Source organism: Pseudopipra pipra, chromosome Z (assembly GCF_036250125.1).
Source record: "Pseudopipra pipra isolate bDixPip1 chromosome Z, bDixPip1.hap1, whole genome shotgun sequence".
NCBI lineage: Eukaryota > Metazoa > Chordata > Aves > Passeriformes > Pipridae > Pseudopipra > Pseudopipra pipra.
This window is the reverse complement of record NC_087581.1, coordinates 8,301,787-8,326,480: the sequence shown is the minus strand read 5'-3', so window position 1 is coordinate 8,326,480 and position 24,694 is coordinate 8,301,787. Positions and strand designations below refer to the sequence as shown.

The 24,694-nt window shown below is 43.0% G+C and overlaps 1 protein-coding gene across 7 annotated transcripts in view; it reads left to right on the top strand.

The window, feature by feature from the left end:
• The window catches only part of FAM219A (family with sequence similarity 219 member A), a 96,221-nt gene that overhangs the window by 52,188 nt on the left and 19,339 nt on the right, over positions 1–24,694 (top strand). For all 7 annotated transcript variants that reach the window (XM_064641420.1, XM_064641418.1, XM_064641417.1 and 4 more), the window contains exon 2: positions 1,768–1,867. In XM_064641420.1, coding sequence (XP_064497490.1) covers positions 1,768–1,867 — 100 coding nt within the window. The remainder of the gene's footprint in view (positions 1–1,767; positions 1,868–24,694) is intronic.

Genomic DNA, 24,694 nt, shown 5'->3' with positions numbered 1-24,694 from the left:
ACCCATTCCCCCTCTGAGTGAAAAACTTTTTCCTGGTATCCAACCTAAACCTCCCCTGACACAGCTTCCTGTCATTCCCTCAGGTCCCGTTCCTGGTCATGAAAGTAAAGAGATCCGTACTTGCCCCCCTGCTTCCCCTTGTTTGCAGCTGCTGCTTGTTAACTGCCACTTGATATCTCATGCTTGTAGAATATAAGGACTAGCTGATCCCAATTCACCTTCTCACCCCACTCAGGATTATTTTGATTATTTTGACATCTCTCAGAGCCCTCATCCTTATTGTCTCTCCCTGGCTGAAGAGTTCTGGCCTGTCTAACTGGTCGTCTGATGGAACCTGTCATCCCAGATCTCTTCCTTGAGTGTCCGTAGATAGCTACAGCTCATCATTTTCATTTATAAAGTTGGGATTGTTTCTAAGTACCACTTGTAGCTTCATTTAATTTCAGCTGCTGCATTTTTGCCATTTTGTCACTTAGTGTGGTTATTAAAGTAGGATTTTTAAACTGAAATGCATGTGATTCTATGATTTATGTCTAATTCCAGTTCTCCTGGAATCTGGCTTTTCGGTTTGCGATCTGTTCTTACCATTTGAACTAGTCATTAAGCTGCTGCATAAGTGGAACAGTGCAGCAGTGACTGCATTAGAGGAAAGCAGAAGAAGTTGTATGTGGTTCAGCCTTGTCACTGAATGCAAGGTCTTGTAAGCCCCCTTCATTTTAAGTACTGTCAAAATCTACTGGGTAGTGCGAAGGAAATTGAGTTCACCAGTTTGGAATAGTGTTTTCTAGTATTTGATTTATGATGCCTTATTCCATTTCTTACAAGGTGATGGTTTATTCAGATTTGGCCTAATGTTGAATGTTTGTTTTGCATGTGCAGCTCTACCTATTATAAACTCAAATTTACATACACATATATGTTCATGTTCAATTTAATTTCTAGCTTCTAGATGGGAATAAGGGAATGTGTTTGAAAACCAATTTCAGTTTTCACTATAGTGCTAAGTAGAGATAGTTCCAACAGGTTTGCAATTTGCTATGAAAGGACTTCTTCAAATATTTTTAGCAGTGGTAGAACTGCCTGAGTTGATAGTTTGTCTCTCTCTGAGTTCTTTGATGTGCTCTACCACAGAGTTCAACACACATTGTCTGCCAGTAGGCATGATGGAACAGACTCTGTGTTTGGGCAGATCTGGTTTTTTGGGGGGGATTTCAGTGACAGTGAAAGATGCTGTCCTGACATGTATTGAAATCTTTCCAGTCAGCCACAAATTAGGTCCGAAGAGGGACTGGAAATTGAATTCTCCTACTTATACAGTCTTCATTACTTGTGAGCTGGACTTTCACACAGATCTGGTCTCAAACTTTTAGTTTTAAGCTTGAGGTTGACCAGTCCACTTGGAATTCAGCTGAAACTGTAAATGTGTTTCATACAACACCCTGGGGAGTCATCACGTGAAAATTAGTTGGGAGTACTGCCAACTAGGCTGGATTTGAACTGGTGACCCACCATCCACATTATATTCCCAGTATCATCCGTCGTGTAAGTCTGATGTTGAAACCTGGCATTTCCAGAGGTACTTATAGCATACTAAATGTGCTTCCAGAGTTCTATGTTTTGCCCCTGGGTTTCAGCCATTAAAACACTGGCATGTTCTCTGCTCCCTTTGAATGTGAATGGGGGTGGACTTGCCTAAAAACCAATTAGAGAAGAGACTGCAGAACTTTTAGCTAAGCCATTGTTTCGTTTCCTTTTATTTCTTAACAGGATCCAACAGCTGCAGCAATTTCGGACAGAGATTGTGATACAAGAGAGGGAGAGACTGTAGCCATGAACTATAAGCCATCCCCACTTCAAGTGAAATTAGGTAAGTCTTTGCTGATGGAGACTGAAAAGGCTGAATTCAAGGTCTGAAATACAGTGAGGTGCCTGTGTGATCATATGCAGATCTCCACGCATGTGGCTGAGCATGCCAACTTGGCTCAAACAGCTCACAGAGCAGTTTTATCATTGTGATTCTGCTGCTGAGGGAACTGACCTACAAACATGTAGAGACCCTGTGTCTGGGGATGTGGTGGAGGAAGGAAGCTGTGCCTTGTCAGAAAGGCATAGCTTTTTTAAACCTACAGCTTTTTTATCAAGCTAAGATCAAGGATTGGCCGGATAAAGAACGAAGGTAATATAGAGGGACTGTAAAAAGAAGAGAAGGCAGAATAGTTGCAAACAAAAGGGAAAGGATCACAGAGTCCACACACTAACAGGAAAAGACAGAGCTGTGTTACTGTGAGATGGAGAACTTTTAGGTCTGTAAAGTTCTCATACAAATACTCATGCTCTTTCTGAGCAATATTTTTGAAGTTCTGGAAGCAGAATCATCCAGTTAGCACAATACTCTGCTTCCTTGCAAGGCTAATGCTTACAAGAAGACAACAATCTAAACATGGTTGTCCTGCCTCCAAAACCTGAGCCACTGTTTTGCTACACAGCCTCAAGAACCTGATGACAAACATGTCAAAGGAACAGTGTGCTAAAAAAATGGGAATATAAGTGTGGAAAATTTCCCAGTAGGAACAGGAAGCTGTACAATCAGTGCAATTGATGTTGAGAGGATGCTGCTGGAGCTGATTGACAGTGCCTATGCCATGTTGGGAAGGCTTTGAAAGAAGTGGGAGCCCCCATGGAAGTGGAATAGCTCTGGCCCCTGCCAAATGAGTGATAGAGAAGGTCAACAGACAACTAAAATTTGAAGAAGGTTTGGAAAAGTTTGGGCATTGGTGTAAAATTATGAAGATATGTTCTTGATAGATAAATTTACCCAAGGACCTGCAGCACTTCTGCAAAACCAGTGTTAGTCTCATTTATAACAGGAGCCTTAAAGAAACATCAGAAAAAGGCTGAGGAGCCTTGTGAAGTCTCAGGGCTCCACCTGAGCACATGGTAAATTGGTCACAGCAGTGAAGAAAAGAATGTAACTGCCTAGACTCAGAGACAGTAAAGGAAAATAAAGTAGTTGAACAGACAAGATTTCCCTGAAAGAGTGACTAGGAAGGAGAAGGCAGCAAGTTGGGTATACAAACACAGCAAGATTATGCAGCAAAGTGGAGGACCTTGACCTACAAATACAGAATATGAGCAAGTGGATTGGGGCAATAGATCAGTCCTGCAGCCACAGTCATAAATATCCTAAAAACAGTGGCTGCTTTTCAGGGAAAGGCAGGGAGCAACAGTGTGTTAATGATGGCACAACGCATAATTTGGTAAAAGATTATCACTGCCAGAGTGCCATATGCCACTAGGATCCTTTTTCACTGCCAAAAGTGTTCTGTAATGGTTGTAGAGAGATAATTACTACTGCAGTAGTTGTTTTGGAGAATTTAACATTGGGAAACAGGTTAGAGAGCAGTTAATGCTATTATTGGTAAGTCTGAGATAGTCTTGCTTTTCTAGGCAATAAAAATATCCTCTGGAGATTCATTGACCTGATAGGAAATGGTGCTTTTTTAGACCTGGCTTTGGTAAGTCCTGAGAATGTTATAGAAGGTCTGATCATGGAAAATAGATTTAGATTCAGTGTAAACAATTCATACAAATTAAATGGAAAGGTAATTTGAGGTAGATTTTTAAAAAAACTCAGTATTCTAAAAAAAGCCAGTAGAATGAGAAACTCTGGAACTCAAACTCAGGTAGTGTTGAAAGAGAAAGTATCAGAAGAAAGGACATTACTAATGGAGTTCTATAACAGTCATTATTTATATGTTCATTGATGACTTTTATGTAAAAAGCAAGCAAAGAAAATAAGTCAGAGTGTATTTGGGAGACATAAGTATAATAAAGACTGAGAAATAGGACAGAAAAAACATGAAAACTGGAATAATAGAAATGAGAAAAATATGATAAGAGAAACTCAGTCTTCTGTAAACTGGAATTTAATAACTGGAGGTGACTACTTTAGTTGACTGGAAGGTAAGTAATTATTGTAATGGACTAATACATGAAAATAGGCCATAGTTACATTTCTGCAGAACTTGAAGAGCTTTTTTCCATGGTTCAGATACAAGAGAATGACTAGCCTTTCTGCCAGAGCTTCTGCTTTTCCATATAGGGAAAATTCTCCTTCATTTAGCCAGTGCTGAATGGCATGAAGTACAGAGGCAAAGGGAGGTACTGGAAGAGTTGCAGTAGATAGAGACATACCATTGCCAGGACCTCCCTTCCAGCTGGTGCTTCTGCCCAGTGAACTCAGTGCTGACCACAGTGTGGTTATGAAGATAATAGTGGGTGAAACCTACCTGCCGAAGAGGAATTGTCTTGAAAGGCTGACAAGCATCTTCCTGCCTTGTCTTCAGAAAGAATTCTGCTCCAACACCTCTGCCTGTGGAAATGGCGTGCCTCTTTAATTAGGTGAACACATGTCTACTGGCATTTGGACCAACTCTCTACTCTCAGCCATCCCCAGATGAGCTCTGGGTTATCTGAGCCAAAAAGACTGACAGTATTGTATGTAGGCAGTGTAACATGCCTTTAATTCACACCAGCTCCTGCTGCTTTTATTCTTAATATCTGCCCAGCCTTTACAATTTTCAAGCAGTTTAATCACTGCATCTCCCAGCTCTGGCCCCCATTCCTCCAGCTAGATTTTTTTTGTCTTTTCTGCTTTAAACTTGTCAGGATTTGGATTGGTTTTAATATCTTTAAGGCTAGAAAAAGTTAAGGTAGTACATAAATGTTTAAGAGTTTAACTGGCAGAGCCATTGTTGGGGATTGTAGCAACTAGGATTTTAATCCTGTTGCAGGCTTTCCGTATGAATAGTGGCATTTTTCACTGTTAAATCAGAGTCAATTGTTCAAATGTCAAATGTTCTGGTGGATGGTTGATAAATGTCATTTTTCAGTTTGTGAAGATTCATGTATAAATCTGCATCATATGTGCTTGCTGTAAGCTTGGGTCAAGTGAGCTCAGTTAAATACCAACCCAGCATGAACACAACTTTTGCTTCCAGACACTGCAGTGATTGAAGTGTGACAGAAAGAGTGTGATGTACTGCACACACTGAAGGCAAATTTACCCTGCTGCTTGAGTGGTCTTTTCCTTGGTTGTTTCTCTCCCTCTAAATAAACACACTTGGCCACATGTTTGCTTGGGGGGTCAGCTAGATAGAGGAAAAACTTAACGGTTGTCTTATATTTCTAGTGAGTTACACCTGGTTTATAAGTGGAACAGTGAAACACACAGCTTGCTGCTTAGGGCCACATCAAAAAGAGAACCTCACACATCGGGGAAATCATCTCCAAGTTCATGTAGTTCATAATTTTAAACCCCTACTGATATTGTATCTATATTAATTATGTATTTCTTACTTTTCTAACACTCCCACTTTGTCTTTCTGTCAGGAGCTGCCAGATCCAGCCACCCTTCTTTCTTTCTTTCAAATCATTGATAAGGAGACTCCTGACAGCATGGGTTGGGGGCTGGGTGTACATTAGTGCTTAGGAGATGTCTCCAGCACATCCTTATTAGGAGTCATATCCAGATGGAGCACATACCACAAGCCTTTGAAAACAGAAGAGAGTTATGATAAGGAGAGAGGGAGGAACAGAATAATCCCCAAGTGTGACTCTCAGGGGCACCACATCTACTGGAAGGCAACAGATCCTACTGGGATTCCCAGGAGACAAGATATTATTTTCATGGAGCTTATGCCATCTGCTTTTCTATTTTGCATTTTTAATTTCCGTTCTCTGCTCTGAAATACCCACTCAGACAGTCTGTGTCTGTCTTACCTGCTAGTCAATGACACAGTTTGTGTTAAAACAGAACAGACAATGTGGAAAATGGTTGGAGTGCTGCAAAACAAGCAACAGTTGTGATGAGGGGTTGTGGCAGTGGCACATACACTCATAGCAGCCCTCAGCCCTCTGAGGTGCCTGTTGCCTTAGATGTAAGCACCTTTTATCCTTGGATTAGAGAATAAGGCACTGGTTTTGGAAGGTTCATCAGCAGGGTGTCTAAGACTGAGTAAGCTATGTGCAGTTGAGGTCTCCTGCCATATGACCAAGGGGAAGCTTAGTTCATATTGACAGAGGGTTCAAGTGTTTATGATTTTTGGTTTAGATTTTCTTTGCAAAGGTTCTTGTAAAAAACAAGAAATTACCTGAATTGCAAATGTAGCAGATAATTTTCCTGTTCTCGTAGCTACTGTTTTGTTCCCCTCCCAGCTTAGATCTCATGATGATATTTCTCTTAACTTGAAAAAGAATGGTGGCTGATTCTAGTCACCTCTGAAAGGAGAAGCAAGAGTCAGAAAGTTGCCTTTGGTGTATGCTGCTGTAATCAAGTATATAATCCACCAGCTTAACCAGAAATTTTCCTTGCTTCAAAAGGCAGGACACTATTGTAAAGCCAACAGTGCAGAGTTATTTCATTAATTAGTAGGAAACTAACACTTTCCTCCTGCCAGCTGCACTGTAGAATGTTGATTTTTTTCTCTAGGAGACAGTAGAAAAAGGCATTCTCTGACAAATAACCATAGTGTTCAGCCTCCAAGGAGACACCTCAGATGAGACCACCTTGTCTGCTTCTGCTTCTTCCTGTACCAATGCTTTCTCTTCATCTTAGGATGTATAAACTTCCTAATATTTCACTTGGTGACAGCAGAGAAATTCCTGTCTCTGTCTTCCACAGTCTCTAGCTAGGGATGGGTATTCTGCATGGAGAAACCAATTAGTGTGTCTGCTACCAAGCACTGAATTATTTTAGTTCCATTGGATTAGTTCTTGCTTGTTAACAAGATTCTCAAAAATCTTGAGCAAGTCACTGGAATGCTGTTTGCTTGGACCAAGCAAAACTGATAGGGGCTAAACAGCAACAAAAATGCTGTTGCAAGGACAGAGGGAATGTTGTTCCCTGGTGTGCTTGACTTGGACGAAACTGAAGATCTAATTTATGACTAAGTCCTATCTTGGTGGAGATTGAAGTGAACAGAGGAGATAATTCGTTTGGGGACAGAGGCTGATGACATGTCTGTGATGTTAGCTCCTGCCTTCCAGCCTGCTGCTGTGCATTCATGGCAGATATTGAATTGCTGTGAGATCAGGGAGGAATATTTCTAGGAATATCAGTCAGAACTACAAAGCCCTAAGGGTTCAACATAACAAAATTGGTGCATTTCTGGCTGAAACTTTACAGATGGTCTCTGATCCCAGGAAAGGACAGACTGCCTTTATCTTCCCATGTGGCTCCTGAGACTGATCTTTCAATTGGTGTAGTTATTTAACCCCCTCTCCTAGGGCAGGGTGTGGGTTCAGAGTTTGTTTTAAAGCTCTGCATCAAAGAGCCACAAAGCGCGTAGCAGAGCAACCTTATCCCATTGCTGTTCAAAAGGATGCAGTACTCAGAAATCTCTCTCCAGGGCTTCTCTTGCCTCAAAATGTAAAACTGGTACTGGGAGATGCAGGCCCAAACAGAGCAGGGAGCAAGCATCTTGTGTAGGCTGGAAGGCCCTGTGCCTGCCCGCATCTGTGGCTGCTTTCCTGCGTCATCACTTCCCAGTCTGCTTCACAGCTTGTGACTTCTTGAGCTTTTTGTACAGAAAACAAAATAATAAAGGGAAGTTGAAGTACACCGGACAAATCAATGCCATTAGTGTATCATTTTGTCAGTACTTCAAGTACTGTACTATTCCCAGTTGCTCTTCTGTAACAAGGTGATTAATGCTAATTAGGTACAGCAGCTGTTGTTTCTGGGAAGACGCTCTGTAGGTAAATTAGGGAAACATTTTATAAAAAAACATGTAACTCTTAAGCTAGGTCCCCAGGTTCCAGCTCTATTGACAAAACTGCAGTTTTCCATATCCATAACTGTTTGCATGGTGACCTCAAGTGACATCATTACCTTAAGTGCACAAAGCCATTCTGCTCCCCTGGGAGCACCCATTTCCTTGAACACAGTCTGTGCTCTGTACTGGGGGAGGAGGGCAGCGTGGAAGCCAGACAGAGGGAGCGATACAGCACTGCTATTGATTTTCTTCATGAAGATAGAAGTGCAGCCTTCCGCTTAGAAGTCTCACTGAGCTTGGGAGGCATTCATTTGAACATTGTTTCGTCTGTTATCACTCTTTCCATTTATGAAGAGAAATGGCGTACACAGGGTTATGGTAGCGTCCTTCCTGTAGGATATCTCTCTAGGCTCTTTTTGGAGGGGATGAAAGAGCGAACAGCTGCATCACATTAAGGGCAGAAAGGCTGTCTGCAGAAGAAGCAGCGAAGATGAGGGCAGAAAAATGGTTCTGACAGGCATATTATTGTAGATTAGTTAGCGGAGAAGCAGAGGGGCAGAAAGGAAGAGGTGCATGAGACAGGCTTGGGTAAAGAGTAAAGCCACTTAGAGAAACTGGAACAAAGCAATCACTGGAGTTCAGCAGAGAGCTCTAGGCAGGAGGGAGTGTGTAAGGGGGTGAGACAGAGGGAAGGGAAATCAGCATATCCCAGGAGCAAAACACAAGCACATGAATATGGGAATGATGTGGCATGAAGTTCAGCAAATGACCTTGATTTTTGTGTCACTGCAATTTGCTTGATTTGTTATGGCACCGCACCAGGGCTTCACTGGCCTTTCCCAGCCCTCCACTGGGATACATTCACCTCTCTTGTGACACATTCCTGGGTCCCCCCACACCTCACAGGCCAACAGACTCACACCCATTCACATCTTGTGTTGTTCACTCTTGGCTGATATACCTTCAGATAGAAGGTCATGACAGAGGAAGCTGTAAGGTAATTGAATGATTTTTGAGTATTACCTGGCCATCCTTTAGCCACTCCATATTTTTACAGTTCCTACAGATCTGATAGTCTAGGAAAAAGAGCTAGTCCAGAAGATCTTCTTCTACACAAGTTATTTTATTTTGTATCAAGAATGGGGCAAAGCATCTGGAGTGGGGGGTTTCATGCCCAGAGCTGCAAATTACTGGTTCTCTTTGACCAACCATAGTCAGTCACCTCAAATATGAGAAGCACCTCAGAAGGTTGTGAGGCAATAAATACTACCTGGTCTAGCAAAGCCTAACCCAGCAGGCAGCACCACACAGTGGTCTGCTCAGAGGTCTCATTACACAAGTATGTATTAGTCTCATCACTGTTTTCTGTGAAGTATGTAGAAAGCTGGTTTAAAAGAGAGGTGTCCCTAAAGGTGATTTGCAGCTTGTTCCTGACATTAAAAAGAGTAACACCAGCTGAGATGATAAGGCTGCCTGCTCAGGTGTTGGTATCTTTAACAAAATCAACACAGAAAAGGGCAATAGTACTCTTTTCTGGCTTCTCAGAGCTCTGTGTCCTTAATGTAGGTTACACATGTTCCTCTGACCCACCACAGTGCAACATTTCCCCAGTTCTGAATTACCCAGATATTATTATTTCTGTAATTCCTTCTGATGTCTCCACAGGTAGATGAGCTTCTTCATAGCACTCAAGGGAAGCAAGTACAGCCCAGTGTAATTAATGTAAATTGGCTCCAGAACAGACCACAGTATCTAAGGACAGTATTGGATGATTCATTTTTTAAATGTGTTTGATTTTTTTAAATGTGTTTGATTTATTAATGATGAGCCTTAAACTGTTCCTGATAGTTAATTGAATTTGTTCTGATTTTTCAGTGATGTGGGCTCCCACTTTTGTCTTCTCTGTGCTGCACACTCAGCTTTTAACAGGGAAAAGTTACTGTCTGGTTATTGAATGTGGGGACTAAAATGCTCCATCAGCAGATCAAGCTCTATTAAATAAAAATAATGCACACTTCTCAAAAGGAAGGAGCATGTGCTGGTGTAGTAAGTTCACTGCAATTCTTGGGTTTTAACTACTGTCCTTATGCACAGAGGATGTTCACAGCACTCTGAAAACTTCACGTTGCTTCCCTGGATCTTAAGGATCTAAAGGATCTTAAAGGATCCTTTGAAGACTCAGAACTTAGATGAACACAGAAAATTTCGTGTGCCACAGCAGGAGAGCAGCGTAGATGAGGAGGTCATCCATATCATGTGTCCTGTCATTAGCAGAGTCCTTGTTAGGTGAGGGTACCATGATGGTCTTGGATGCAGACTTCGTCTGAACATGGCAGAGATACATCCAAGGAACCCATCTCCTGTGAATCCAGGAACAGTCTTTGTTCCAGGCATAGCAGACGGTGTTACATCCAGCTGTGCACAGCAGAGCCCCGCTTGCCAGACCCAGCCAGTGGTGCAGCCAAAGCAGCACCTGCAAGGCCAAGCTCTGACATGGCAGGCAGGGAGAGGTGCCACATGGAATGGTGGAGAACAGCTGAGGTAGAAGCAGCAACCACAAATGGAGTACAGTTTTTGCCCAGTTAGCAATAGTCAAATTTCACCACATCCATCAGTTTTAGTTCAGAGGTCTAGGGAGGAGGAATTCCCAAAAGCAGGGGGCAGCACAGAAGAAACCACAAGATTTTCCTCTGTAGTTCTTCATGGAGGGAGGACTGTTTGAAGCAGGTCATGGAGCAATATGAGCCTATGCTGGGCACAGGCAGAAGAGGCTGTTTTCTAGATTAGCAGACTGGTAGAAGCAACTCCACTGCAGCTTCAGCTGTACTCAGCATCTCAGCCTCTTACACCAACCAACACCATTCTTTATGGAGAAGTTTTAGGACTGGGAATTAAGCTGCAGTGGAGATGGTAGGACTAGTTGTGCAAAGAGACCTCTGGATCTTCTGAGTTCTGACTGGGACTAAGAGGGAGCTTTGTTCCCTGACAATCACTTCACCCCTGGCAGTAACAAGGCAGTGACCTCTCTGGGAAAGACCACAGTATTCTTGCTCTGCTGTGTGTAGAAAGTCTGTGGCACTTCTCCTTTTCTTTCAAACCTCTAACTTTTGGCACTGGTCTTTTCTTGTTCTGCTTGGCAGGCATTCTCTATAAAGCAGGTCACACTGCAGGAAAATAAAGCTGTTTTTATGGATGCCATATATTTACCAAGATAAGATTTTATTTAAGAAGTTATAAAGTCACAGCAGTAATTGGACAGTCTGATCCCATTTCTCCAGTTGTTAAACACAACTGTCAAAAAGCTTTAATTGCTGTCTGAATCATGGCTGAATAGCTTGTGCTTTTATTGCATCACTCATGGAAATGAGATTATGAAGCCTGGTACTGTGCAAAATAGCTATAGTCTCCTTTTTGAACATCTTCCAGAAGGAAAACCAGAAACTTTTCATCAAATTTTAAAACATCTGAGTATTTAACCTATAGAAAAGCATGCCCCATAGGCAATGTTTGTGTCCTTTCTCCAGGTCCAGTTACAAGGGGAAAGGTAATGTACATTCATGGCAGATAAATCCATCTCCAGCTTCACCTGTATAACCACTGTGATCTGTTTGTATCTGCCTCCTACAAGTAGTAGACTCCTGTTCTCTCCATGCTGCTTTGCAAACTGCTCCTCTCCCAGGCTTCATCCTACTTTCCATATCAGTGAAATCATCCATCCTCACTTTTAGAGACTGCACAGCTGAGCCATTGCTCTCAAGGACTCTTGCCTTCCTTCCTCTCCATTGTCCCTTTCACCTGTGAACTCTGCCCAAATCTTTTTCTTTCTCTTTCTTTTCTTAACTCTCTACCTTTTTTATCCCACTCCCTGGTTACCTTGAGAAGAGCTTGAATTGATTCAGCCTAAGCCTTTGTGAATGGGGAATTTTTCCAACTCTTTGTCTTGTAAACTAGCACTGTTTATAGCACAATAAAATAAATCCTCTACAGGGTTTTAAGGTAATTCTACTGTAAACGCAAAATTGTGACTTTATGTTTGCTATAACTTTGATTTTTTTCTACCTTGTGCTCTTAAATGGAAGACAATCCCCACTTTTTCCAAACAACCTACATACCTTCTTTTTTGATCACTGCTGTGAAATTGGTTCAATTAAGTCAGCAGGTGTTAATGTCTTCTGGAGGAACGATGCAGTTCTTCTGTCTAACTCACCAGTCTGAAGCTCACGAGTTAAAAAGTGCTTTCTGCCGTGAGTAAACAGTGAGCTGGCTATGAGAAGAAGGTTTAATCACACTGGGTGTTTCAAAGCTGCGGGCTGCTGGCAGCTCCTCTGCTGCAACATAGCTCACAAGCCACTCTGTGCCAGAAAACAGCCCCTCTCTGGCCCCCATCACTGCCCAGCCTGAAAGTAAGAGCTGATTTTCAAAAAAAAAAAGAAAGATTTCCTATGATTTATTTTAAATACTGGTTGTAGGACTGGAAGATTGAGAGAAGTGTACAAGTGAGACAATTGAATAAGTTCACCTGAAAAACCATGTTTGACATATTAAATGACACTGCTAAAAATATGTCTTGAACAAGGCTAGCATATTTAATATTTAAAGTGATGCTGTCAAGCATGAGTAGTTTGAGTCCATAATGGAGGCTGCTCTTAAAATTCAGATTTTCAGGTTTTGCTTACATTTTTTTTAAAGAAAAACAAGTATCCTGGGCTTAAACTTCCTAGTAAACCCTAGCACTACTTTTTTTTTATAAGGTCAATAAAAGAACATATAACTGGTTGTTCCAAAACTCTTCACAGATTCATATCTAATTCATAACATGGTTTTGACTATAAAAAGTTTGGGAGACTCAGGTTCACAAAGCAGCTATGTCTTTTTTAGATACAGACTTTCAGCCATAACATGAAAGATTCAAGTTCAGTTTCTTTTTCTGCCTGAATGCTTCAACTGTCAGGTTGAAATGTGGCTTTATGCAGCCTCTGATCTGTTGGGCAGGGGGTGAAGCAAAATGTGAAACCAAAACTTTGACATGGTTATTTCTGTGCAGGCAGATATCGTGTTTTTAGTTCCTTCCAGCTTACACAGCCGACTCGCTCCTGCCAATGTGCAGAAGAGCCACAATACACAACAGTCCTTGAATTTGACTTTGAGTCCTTTGGGTTTTCTATCCTTCATTGAAAGGGGATGACCAGCAACACAAGGAGATGATCTTAGCTCCTTGGTTGGCAGTGTTTTTCTTTCCATCTGCAGTTAAACATTCATGGGTACCTGGGAGTTTCCATCTCCCTAGGAAGCAGAGACATGACTGCATTGAAAAGACTGTGGCTGCTTTGGGTCTCGTTGACTAGGTGAATTGAACCATCTACAGGACATTCACCTGACCTAGAACCAGGCTGTAATCTTCTCTGCTTCAAGGCAGGGCAGATAGAGAAAGGGAAAAGGTCAGGAATAAAGAGAGCAAAAGACAGTGCCAGTTGTCTGCATTGACCTGGTCATGACCATCAGATGGGAGATGACCAGGATAATCTGGAGAGTTCTAAGGAGAGTGGAAAAGCTTCATGTGAAACCCCCTCTGTGCTATTGAGGAATGATAGCAACATGCATGCCTGAGTTGGAAGCAAATTGCCTGGAGCATCGAGTGCACACTTCATTCCCAACCAGCTTCTTTTCTCACCTTACAGAAATCCTTTTTCACCATGAGGATGATCAAGCATGGGAAAACTTTTCCCAGAAAGGTAGTATCATCTCCAGCCTTGAAGGTTTTGAAAATCTGACTAAATATAAAGCTCTGAGCAGCCCAATCTGATCCCAGAGCTGATGCTCCTTGGAGCAGGACATTGGACTAGAGACCTCCTGAGGCCCCTTCCAACTTGAAGTAATCCTGTGATCCTTTTTCTGCTTAGGACTCCAGTTACTTTTTTAGGTGTTGTATAGTTTCTACTCCCTACTGAAAAAAATTAAGTCCTCTCTAATTATTCTTTTGGGCTCCCAGCACAAACACAGTTGGATTTGCAGAGCTAGATTTAGGTGACTTGTGTCCACTGGCACACAAAGCAGTCCTCTGGTATGTCCACTGGTAAACAAGAAAAACCCAATTACTACTTGATTTTCACTTCATTATAAATATTCTTCTTTTTAAATTTTAATTATTGCTTTCTGTTCTTTCTCTTTAATTCACCAAATCTTCTTGATTTTACAGTGATTGAATTTTAAAAAGTATTAAAATTCATTTTCTCCTTTGCTTGTATTGCTTACTGACTCCAGTGCACAGGCAGGGAGATTTGTTCTCTTACAGATGTGTTTCCTAACTTGCATTTTGTTCATGGTTCTCAATGCTGAGTGATTTTTTATTACCTGCAAGCAGCTGATTTCTTGTACTATGTCCTAGGGCATTCACAGAGTGTAGTGATGGAATATTAGAAAGAAGAACCAAAATCAAGATGTTTGTGCATGTGTTCGTGTGAGGTGACAAGCTGCTACTAAGGTGGCTGTACAACACCTCCATTTCTTAGACCAATTTGAGTTCTTCTTGGTGTTGGTGATGTCTCAACTAGACATTGGAAAAGGCACTTGGATTGGTGGAGGGATTTTTTTTCTTTTTGCTGTGATTTGGATTTTTGAGGAAACTTCACAGAAAAAGACAGGACCCAAAGGTTGTCACACACCCTACCTGCTGCATGCCACCAACAACGTAAGAAAAGACAGAATGAAAAGAAAAGGAAATGAATCCTCCCATCCCATGTTTTTCCCTTTTGCGTTACATGTTTTTTTCCCTGTAGAACAGGGGAATAGATTTGAATCAGGGAAGATTAAAATCCACCCTGGAAGGTGAGGTTGGCTCACCAACTTTTAATAACTTGAAAAACATTGTTTTGATCTTGTGAAGATTTTAGGGCAGGAGTGAAGGCAGTGAGCAGGTGTTCAAGACTGTTGAAGTGTGGAGGTTGCCTTGAGAAAAAGGGAATGTTGGTCTGTAGCAAACTGATGTGTTGTCTGTAGCCCAGAAAAAATAAGTTCTCTTTCATGGTCTTGGAGTTTGGAAAAAAGCTGATTGTTCCTAACAAAACATCCAACAAGGTTACAGAACAATACTAAAACTTTTCAAAGGCAGGATAAAACAAAAAAACAACTTGTCAGACCTTATAGACCAGGTGTATAATCCAGAGGCAGAATCACAGACTTGTGAAAAATTAACCAGAGAATATTTGAGGCCCTAAAATTGAAGACTCATGAACACATTTCTTCTGGTCCTTCACCTCAACAGATTATTTACTCTGGCTCCTGAGTACTCACCATGTAGTTAGTGCTCAAAAGGCCCCTTAGCAGTGGTTAACAAACAGGGCTGTGGAAAGGCTGAGTACTCTGAGCTGTGCTCAGTGGAGGAAATGAGGTTGTTGGGTGGAAGAAAAGTGTAAGCAGGGGCATGTCATGATATGTAAATGGACATCACTGAAAAACTTATTAGTCAGGGCAGTTCTTCAAAGCCTCTGGTGTCTGCTACACACAGATCCCTCTGCCAGTCTGGCAGTGCTAACATCACCCAGTTGACTTCAAGTGAAGACCATGGTCCTCAGAGATTTCCATAGGGAAAGTGCCCCATAAACACCATCTGCCCAGGCACTGACTTTGCTCTGTTCCTTCGCTTGGAGACTTTTGGCATTTGGAGATTGTCGGATGTACCTGGTAAACACAAACACTCTCATGGTGATGCCTTGCCACGTCCCCAGCACCTTGCACTGTTGTTGTTAGATGTGGGTTGACCTTCATGAGCTCTGTTCCACATGATCAGGTTATGGAGCCAGTGGTGAATCCTAAGTACGATTTTTCACAAGGTCAGCCAAAGTAAGCAGAGCACATTTAACACTGCAAGTAAAGAAAACCATATGTTCACTTTTCCAGCCACTGAGACCTATCCAGTGAGCAAAGCGTGGTATATTTAACCCCCAAATTTCTCTCTCTGTGTTACTGGAATTGGCTGTTGCAAAGCAGCCTCTCCAGAACAGACACAGCAGGGACACGTTGTTGGAAGTCTTGTTAATTCCAATTCACTGCTTTTAAGCATGAAATCAATGCAATTTACAGAAGAAAATACTTTCTGCCTCTGGTTTCCAATATAGTTCTCTCCAGAGGAATGTGGAAGAGTGATGGCTCTCTGTGCCTTTCCCACCAGACATTGCTGCAGACATGACACTGTCAGAGCTGTTCTGACAGCTTTGTCATAGCGTGGTCAGGAGAGGAGATGCAGTTTGCTTTTCTTTATATTTTACTGGACCCTGGAGACCTGGTAGGAAGAAACCTTGTTTCTGTCATCAGGCTGAGTCAATATGACTTAAAGTACCCAGGGAACAGATGCAGGGGATAGAAAATTACTAGTTTGGGTTGTTGTTCTTTTTGTCCTCATTTTTATCCCTGTGAGCTGCAAGTCAGGACATGTCTCCTCAGTCAGATGGCTTTGCTGGATTGTCTATTGGGTGATCAGAGAATGATGATTCTCATTCTCCCAGTGCACACACTGCCCGAGGAGAAACTGTTAAAGGCAGCTCTGCAGATTCCAGTGCCCCCAAATTTTGGCTTACGTGCCATCCCTGGAAAGGACAAGGCTGTCAGTCCCTGGGCTTCCTCCGCATCTCTACTGAAGAGAAGCTAAAGGTTTTTTATTCCCCGAAGCTTGGCACTGCCCTTCCATTCACCTCGCAAATGCAGCTGTTACAAACCATAAAGACCTGTTGAAAGCAGTGAGTATTTTCTGCCACCCTTTCCCTCTTCTCACAGCTTTCCCTGGTCCTTTTTCAGCACTGAGTGTGCCAGCATCATTGGGGTGGAGAGACCGTCCAGAAATCTGAGTGTTAAAGCTATTTCTGTTTGGGTTTTGGCAAAAGCCAGGCTGCTTCCAGCATACCGTGTGTGAGAAAGAGATTCCAGACTTGAGAGAGTCCTCCTTGCACGTGCTTGAACTTCTTGCCTCTGGGGAACCGGTACCTCATTCCCACTCCTTGTCTCCTGCAGACATCCCAGTTCAGAGACAGTTTCTGATGTCACTTCACAATGAAGTTGTCTAAGTTGTCTTAAGGACAGATAAACCTGTCACCCTTATTTTCTGTCCCCAGGGTAATTTGAGATACAGTATGACCTAAAAGTTGTTGGTGCTTCTGTGGAGAAAAATAACAAGGAAAAAAAAGACGACAGTTGATACTCTGAGCCCTGCATGCAGTTGGTTGGCAATGGAAACCTGTGTTCTTGATTCAAATCAGATTATGAACAGGAAAATTAGTTTCTTTACAAGAATGCATAGCAAAAAGAAAAACAAAGCAAGCTTGTATCTCTGCAATGGCTCTCTGAAATCCCACCATGCCTTAAGATTACAACCTCCTGCTCTTCATGTCTTTTGCTTTCAATTGGAGTCTGTAGGATTTAGTTCATTGCACATCCTGCCTGCTCCATCAGCAGCCAGCCAGCATCTCCCCACTGTCATCTCCTCTTCCCTTCACATCTGCCTGTTCACCTGGCAGCACAACCTGACTGAAGGGCAGGCAGATCATTTCTTATAAAGTCCCTGATATATCCTGACCCTTATAAAGTCCTTTATATAACCTGACCCTCCTCATTCCCCTTTTTCATGATTAAAGTCGATCCACTTCTGCTGTGTTTAAGTGTCTGTGTGTACAAAAGTTAAAGCCTCGTGTATGTTTTAATTGTTGAAAGATAATTCAAACTGAAGTTGAAACCAAGAGAAACAGTAAATTGTTGAAACACCTCCCATTCTAGCTGTCTGTAGTCTTTATGTACAGTCTCTTTTTTGTCTTAATTTCCTCAGGCAAGCAACTGCATCTTCTATACACACTCATTAGTTCCTTAGCTCTACTGCAATAAAGCCTTGCTTGCTGAGACCCTCAGGCTGTTTCTTTCCTCTTTTCTTCTACTCCTACAACTCTTCTGTTCCTTTTATCTCACCACAGCTCAGTCAGGCAGACAAACAGGTAGCTCTACAAAATAAACCTTATGTTTGTATACAGGTGGCAATTTTCACTCTCAAATGTGCCAAGGGAAGCTGAACATGTGCGTGCTGTGGCTCAACATATACCTGACCTAGGCATGCAAAGGGCATAAAAATAATGATAATTCTTGTATTGCTTTTGCATGTTTCCTTCCTTTTCTCTTAGAAATGCTGTAGGAAATCCTTAGCTAATGGTCTTTTGATGGGCAAATCCAAGCTGAGATTTTTCCTCCCTTCAGTGCATACAGCTGGTCATTCAGGAGGGCAGTAAAATTGTTGGTCTGCAAGAATTTCTGCCTCACTGGTTCATTTAGGAGAGAGGGTCAGATAGTGGGGACTCAGCAGCTGCAGCATTGCCAACAGTCTCAGTGCTAAGGTGTTGAGAGTAGGCAGCTGAGAGGCAGAATCAGGAACCTCCTCTGCCTGCTATTTGGAGGAGGTAGGCCTGTTTGCCAATCCAAAGGCATGAGTCTTTGCAAGATTAGTGGTGTGTGGAGTGAGACACAGTGTCTGGCATTCAGTCATGGTCACACCTACCTCCCCTTTGCCTAAACTCCCATTTACAGACCCCCAAAAGTAGTTTTAAACCTTGCTCAGGCCAGCAATGTTTTAGCACCCACCCTTTATCCTTTGGGGCTGCCTGTGGCCCGGCAGGAGCAGCACTGGGATAGCAGTGTCATAGCCTCAGCCCTTTGGCAGCTTGTATTACCAAACCTCTTCTGAGCATTGCTGCCCCATGCACTACCCCAATAAAGGGTAACAAAGGTGTAAAAAACATCAGGATTAAAATACTATACCATGACACAAACTCATTGACATTGGAGTTCTTTATTAAGAACTGTCACTATCTTTCCCAGTATGTTACTACTTTCTTCAGCATGAGTCAGGCTTTCCCTGAGCCTCTTTGAGCTCTCCATGCCACCGGAACTGCTGCTCCTTTGACAGGGGCTTCAGCAGTGCACATATCTGATTTACAGCCACAGGGCTCTGCAGTTTGGGACAGCATCTGCATCCCCCAGCCCTGCTTTTCCTCCTGCAGCACTCAAAGCAGCTGCAGCCAAAACCTTGTCTTTCATCCTGTCTCTCAAGCCTGTTTCTCAGGGGTTTCAGCAGGGACACAAGTTTTCTCTGGCCAGTCCTTTTTCCATCTGCCGCTGGAAGCATGGCTGTGTTTTGTCACCAGTCCCTTTGAGAGGTGTGAGGAAAAGGCAGTTGCCAAATGCTCAGCCCTGCACCTGTAAGGAGATGGATATTAAGGAACTTAAAATAGCTGGCAGCAGCATTCTGCCATCCCCTCTGCCATCCTGCAGTGGCTAACACCGACAGATAGCAGCCCTGCCTGAGAAAGGAGACAGGGGATCCCATCCTTGAGGATGGGAAAAGGTGCAGTCATTTAGGATAGTTTGGGACTAATCTGCGAACTTAGGCCTGATTTCTCTACCAAAACAGGGTCCGAGCTGGAGATAAAAGGTGGCAGCACGCTGCCCTCTCTGCCAAGGCACCCTACAGAGAACAGATCACCCCCCAGTGAGCCCAGTCCTTCAGAGCATGAGCCAAAACACAAAGCCAGAGGTGAAGCCATGAGCTTTCTCTAAACTCTTTGCAAAGAGAAAGAGGAAAGGAGTTCCCACTCCTCCCTGAGGTGAGCCACCCACCCCAATCCAAATATCAAAATGACAGGCTAAGCCCTTTGAAACTGTACTTGTGAGGTCTCCAGCTGCCCTAGATAAACCCTGTGTGCCTCCCTCTACACCATCTGGCAAGACTTCAGAGGAGAGGAGCGGGAGCCTTTGAGCTGCAGCCAGGTATAACAACCAGGCTGTAACACTGAGCTGTCACCAAGGGCCACTGTGCCCCAGTGATCTGACAACAGCTTCAGGTGCCTCCCCAACAACTCTTGCAGGTACTTCTGGAGCAGGAGGAAGAAGTGTCAGGGCATGCCACACACAAGGGCTCAACAGAAATCTCCAAGACCATAGGGGCCACTATCCCTCTGAAATAGAATTCCTACCAGCCTAATTAATGAAAACTTAATCAGCAGATTGGTTAATCATAAACTTATTAAAGAACTAATTGAGCTCCAAGACTGTGTGTCAAATTTCCAGACCGTGGCAGCCTCTCTAATGGAGGTATCAGGTCAGTAATCCTGTTAGGGGGAGCAGGTTTGCTCTGTGGGACATCTCTGGCTGAGCCACTGGTGATCCAAGTACCCAGGACTGGGGGTCATTAACTGAATAGCAGGAAGAGGCACTTTGAGTTGTACATATCCTGTTCTCCTGTAGAGGTTCGTAGCAAACAGGCAATTCATCTAGTGAAACAATGCCTGAAAGTCCTCTTCTGGGGAGCAGAGTATTTGGAGGGTGACATGCCCTCCAGATACCCTGCTCACTACTAATGCATTTTCTTTCCTTTTCCAGGAAAGAAAACAGTAGGTATTGTACTACAGAGCGGAGATTTGTCAAAGTGGGGTGAGGAGTATCCATCCATTCAGCCTGTTAAGCAGCCTGGTTGCCTTTCTCTGTCTGCTTTCATCTTGTTAGAGAGAAAATATGGAATTTTGTTTGAAGTGTACAGGTTTGTAGAAACCCAGTGCAGCAGATGATAAAGCAGAGTGGATCAAATATATGACATTTTGCTGCTAAATAAAGCCAGAAACATGGCTTGGACTGTCAGCTGCAGTGCAGTCCTCAGAAAAGTCCAAGGGTCCTTTCCAGACTCTATTTAAGTGGGTTTTATACAAATACACACTATACGATGACCTCCTGTGTAACCAAAGGCTGAGAGTATTCAGCTAAGCAAGTTTGTACTGTCACTCTCCTAAATACACATCACATTTACTACATGCATCAGTGACCTTAATGCTTCTTCACAGAACATCAGGACTCAGAATAAATGTGATGTAGGCACTAATATTAACTCTGTTTATCTGGTAGATGATGCCTTTAGCATAGCTGATGTTTCAAAACATCATGAAAAGAGTTAAATTGCACTTAGTAGACTCCTTTCTTTTTCTTTTATTTTCCTTTTTTTTTTGTCTGCAACATCATTCAGCAGGGTCAAGCAAATGGCTTTGACTTAAACCTGTGTTCAGGTGACTAGAAATTATGAGGGAGCAGATTTGCAGATCTTTCCAGGTGAAATAACTTAATTCTCTTTGTCCCTTTAAAGTATGTTAAGGGAGAGAATACCTCAGTTTTATGAATTATATTTTGTAGAGATCTGTTTATAAAGTGACACTTTTTAGCTGGAGTTGTCAGGATACAAATGCTTCCCCAGATATCTAGCTTTTTGCCTCTGACTGGCAGGAAAAATATTCTTTGAAAAGTAAATGGAAATATCAAATAAGTCCCTTTCTGAAGGTAAACTTGGAAAATGGAAAAAAAAAAATTTAAATATAACCAGTACTATTCATATATTCCAGTTTTGACAGTGATAAATCTTTATATGCAGTATTTTGCAGCCATTAGGAATAAAAGTCTCAATCCTTTAAAATTAAGTGGGAAAGCACATGCTGAATGAGAACGAAACAAATGCCCTTCTGAGGTGGGAGCTGTGATAATAGATGCCTTTGAAATAAGTACAGAAAGGTGTTCAAAGATAAAGAGATGAATTGCTGCCTGCTGCTGCACACTCACAACCCATCTGAATAAAATGGCTGCAGAGACAGCTCAGGCGGAGGACTGGGAGCAGCAATCCCGGTTCTCTGGTCCCCTGCTGCCACAGATGCTCTACATGGCTTGAAGGTAAACCAGTTAAATAGTTTCTACCAGCAGTAAAATACAACCTACTGTTTTACAAAAATGATTCACAATTGTGTCGTGCCATGAAGAGGGAAGATACTCTATGTTCAGAATAGTGGGGTTTTTTCCCTGAAGTGTACAGCCATGAGGTTTTCACTGCTACATGTGTAACTCCAGTGAATGACCTGCTGTGCATACTGGCTGCTGCTTGTAGTAGCTCCTATACAAGAGATGAAGGGCTGCAACCTTGAATAATGAGAAACAAAAACATTAATTTTGTACTCTCTAGGTCATTAACCGGTTCTTTGATCAGGCCTTCTTGGGAGCTGAAGGGGGCCTAAAGCCACTCCCAGACCACTGGTGTTTGTGCCAGCTGTCAGCCACTCCAAAGGCACAGAGCAGCAGCCAGACCAAGACATGGAAATGTTGCTACTTGCATGTTTAAAACCTGGCCCAAGAGGGACCATGGAAGGCAGATTTGTACACCTGTTATTGCTAGCCAGTTCTCACAACTAAGAGCTAAAAACTAGAATATAGCTCGCTGTCTTCCCCAAGTCTGGCTGGGCCAGAAAAATAATGTGCTTCAGCTAAAAATACTGTGTCTCGCCCAAGCTGGTAGTTGGATGACTTAGCTGTCTGACCCCTGCTATCTGAACAGTCTTTTCTGAAACCAAGTGAAACAATCCTGATTCAGATAGCCTGGCCTGAATAATCAGTGCCGATGCCCAGCACGTATCAGCCTGAAACCATATTCCCTGTATTCACAGTAGGGGGCTGACCACCGACAGATCCTGTTTCTGCTGCTCCTGTTTAGTAAAAATCACTTTTCTCTCGCCTTTTTTTTCAGTGCAGGGAGGCACAGCCATCAGCTGCACTAATGCCAAGCTTAACACTCTCCAAATCTCCCCAGGGAGCACAGCCCACACTGGGATCACCATAGCCCTGTCACACAACTTTCTTACACCTTCCTTTCTTTACAGCCTGGAGGCAAAGCCCCTATTGATGTACATACCCTGAAATCTCTCCAAGTAGTGACACAGTCCTCACTGACAAATACTCTCTGTCAGAGGTGAAAGGTAGAGAAGGTTTCAGTGTCAGCTAGATGCATGCTAATGTCCCAGAGCTAAGTGATGCAAGTGAGCTGAAATCAGGACTTGTGCTTGAGGAAGTTGTAGACAGCACTTCTTTCTTTCTCCCTCCATTTGCTCATGACTGTTCATTATTCAGCAGGATCTTAACAGAAGGATTAGTTTTATTTAATGTGTAATTTAAATTCTCAGCTTGCTTGAGAAGTTAGAATTCATCAGGGAGTCACTGCAGTCCTCAGCCTTAGAAACAGTTTGGCTGACTGTGGGAGACAGAGGGGAAATACATCCCAAAATCTCATCTCATAGACCTTGAAGATGCAAAAGTACAACTCTGTCACACTGGATTAATTTCTCTTTGTCTTCCCACTGCAGCAAATCCCATGGGCCCGTACTGCACTGTCCCCATAGCATGAAGCTTTGTGTCCTGGTCAGGCAGGTTCACAAGCAGTTGAGTTACTGAGATTCAGCCAGCAGCTCTCAGCAAAGACACAGGAGCAGTCAGTACTGCTTCCACCCCACAGTGGCAAGGAAGCAAATCAGCCTAATTTGTCATAAAACAGCATTTGTGCCAATCAGGCTGCCCCAGCTGAGGGGGCTGCAGGTAGTCAAGCCCAGTGACACTGAGGCCATGAGTCACTCTCCACCCATCACAGACTGATCATAGCCAGACTCGCTCACCATCTTGAGACAAATGGAAAATGTGGATTTGCGGTGTCTGATCCTCCAAATAGTTCTTCAGCATAGTACAGGGTGATGTTCAACAGACTCCTGGGTTGTCTGCTTTGCCTCATGTCACAAAAGGGAGTCTCAAGGATATGGCTACTTTTGCCACTTCTGAGGCAGAGTTTAGGCAAAACCAAGGCCTCCCACTACATAGCTATGTGCACCAAAGAAACTTCAGCATTTCATTTTTAAAAAAACAGGAAGATGTTGTTAAAACTGGTTATGATTTTGTTTCAATGCTGAAACCAGGGAAGTAATTTTAAGGATGCATTCAAGTCTAATTTTTAATTTAGAGACATTCATGTTAAGTCTATTCTGCTTCCCATGCTCTGTTACTATTTTCCCTCATCATAAAGAAGCTAGACACATCCTGCCAGCTAAACAGGTAACCATTTTAAATTGCACTAAGTCATTTCAAGCAGTGCTTGGAATCATTCATTAGGGCTGTAGCTGTTCCCATGATAAGGGGAGAATTCAGCCCCTCTCGATTTAGACATGACTTTATCTCTAAAGGATGTTCCCTGTGGGGGTCTGCATCATTTGTCAGCATGCAGCTGTCTGCCCATCCGTCCTCAGACACATCCTGGATCAGGCAGGTGAAACCACACTGGAACAGGGATGGTTTGCTGAGTGCTGGTCATGCTGGGGCACTTTCTTATTGAGGACCTTTGCAGGCTCCTATAATAGGACACCATTGCCAGACAGGGAACAAGGCTGAGCCACTTACAGTCCTGGTTGTGTCTGCAGTGTGCATTTCCTTTGCTCCTTTATACTTACGTGTTATTCCTGCCTTACTGAAAGCTCCGTGAGCTGCTTTGGCTGTTGTGACCATTAGAGCTTACCTTGAAACAGCACTTGGATCAGAGGCTGAGTGGCTCAGATGGAGTGAGCGAGCAGCACAGGCTGGTGTGAGGCTGGACTCAAAGGCAGTGGTTTATTCATTGAGCAGGTTCATCTCTCTTTAAATGATTATAATGTCATAAGGGGACAAAGTGTCTTAAAAATCAAGTGACAAGGTGGACAAGAAAGGAGGGGCAAGATGTGATGTGGTTGGCAAATCCAGACAAAAGGCTGTTCCCCATGCTGTTCAGAGCAGGATAATGGTATTAAAAGGATCCTGGATCACCTCCTCGCACACATACAGACATAGAGGAATGCATTCATGTGCTGCTCCATGTGTTCTTTTTTTCTCACCATGTCCAGGATTAGGTGAAGTGGAACTGGTGCAGACAAATTCCCCAGTGAGTCAGACTGACAGCACAGCTCTCTTCTCCAACCTCTTCACTGAAACCCAAGTCAAGGCTGCTTTGCTCCACTGTAGTGGGTTTGTAACCCTCCCTGGGAGGGAAACGAAATTAGGATAGGTCACCTGATGTA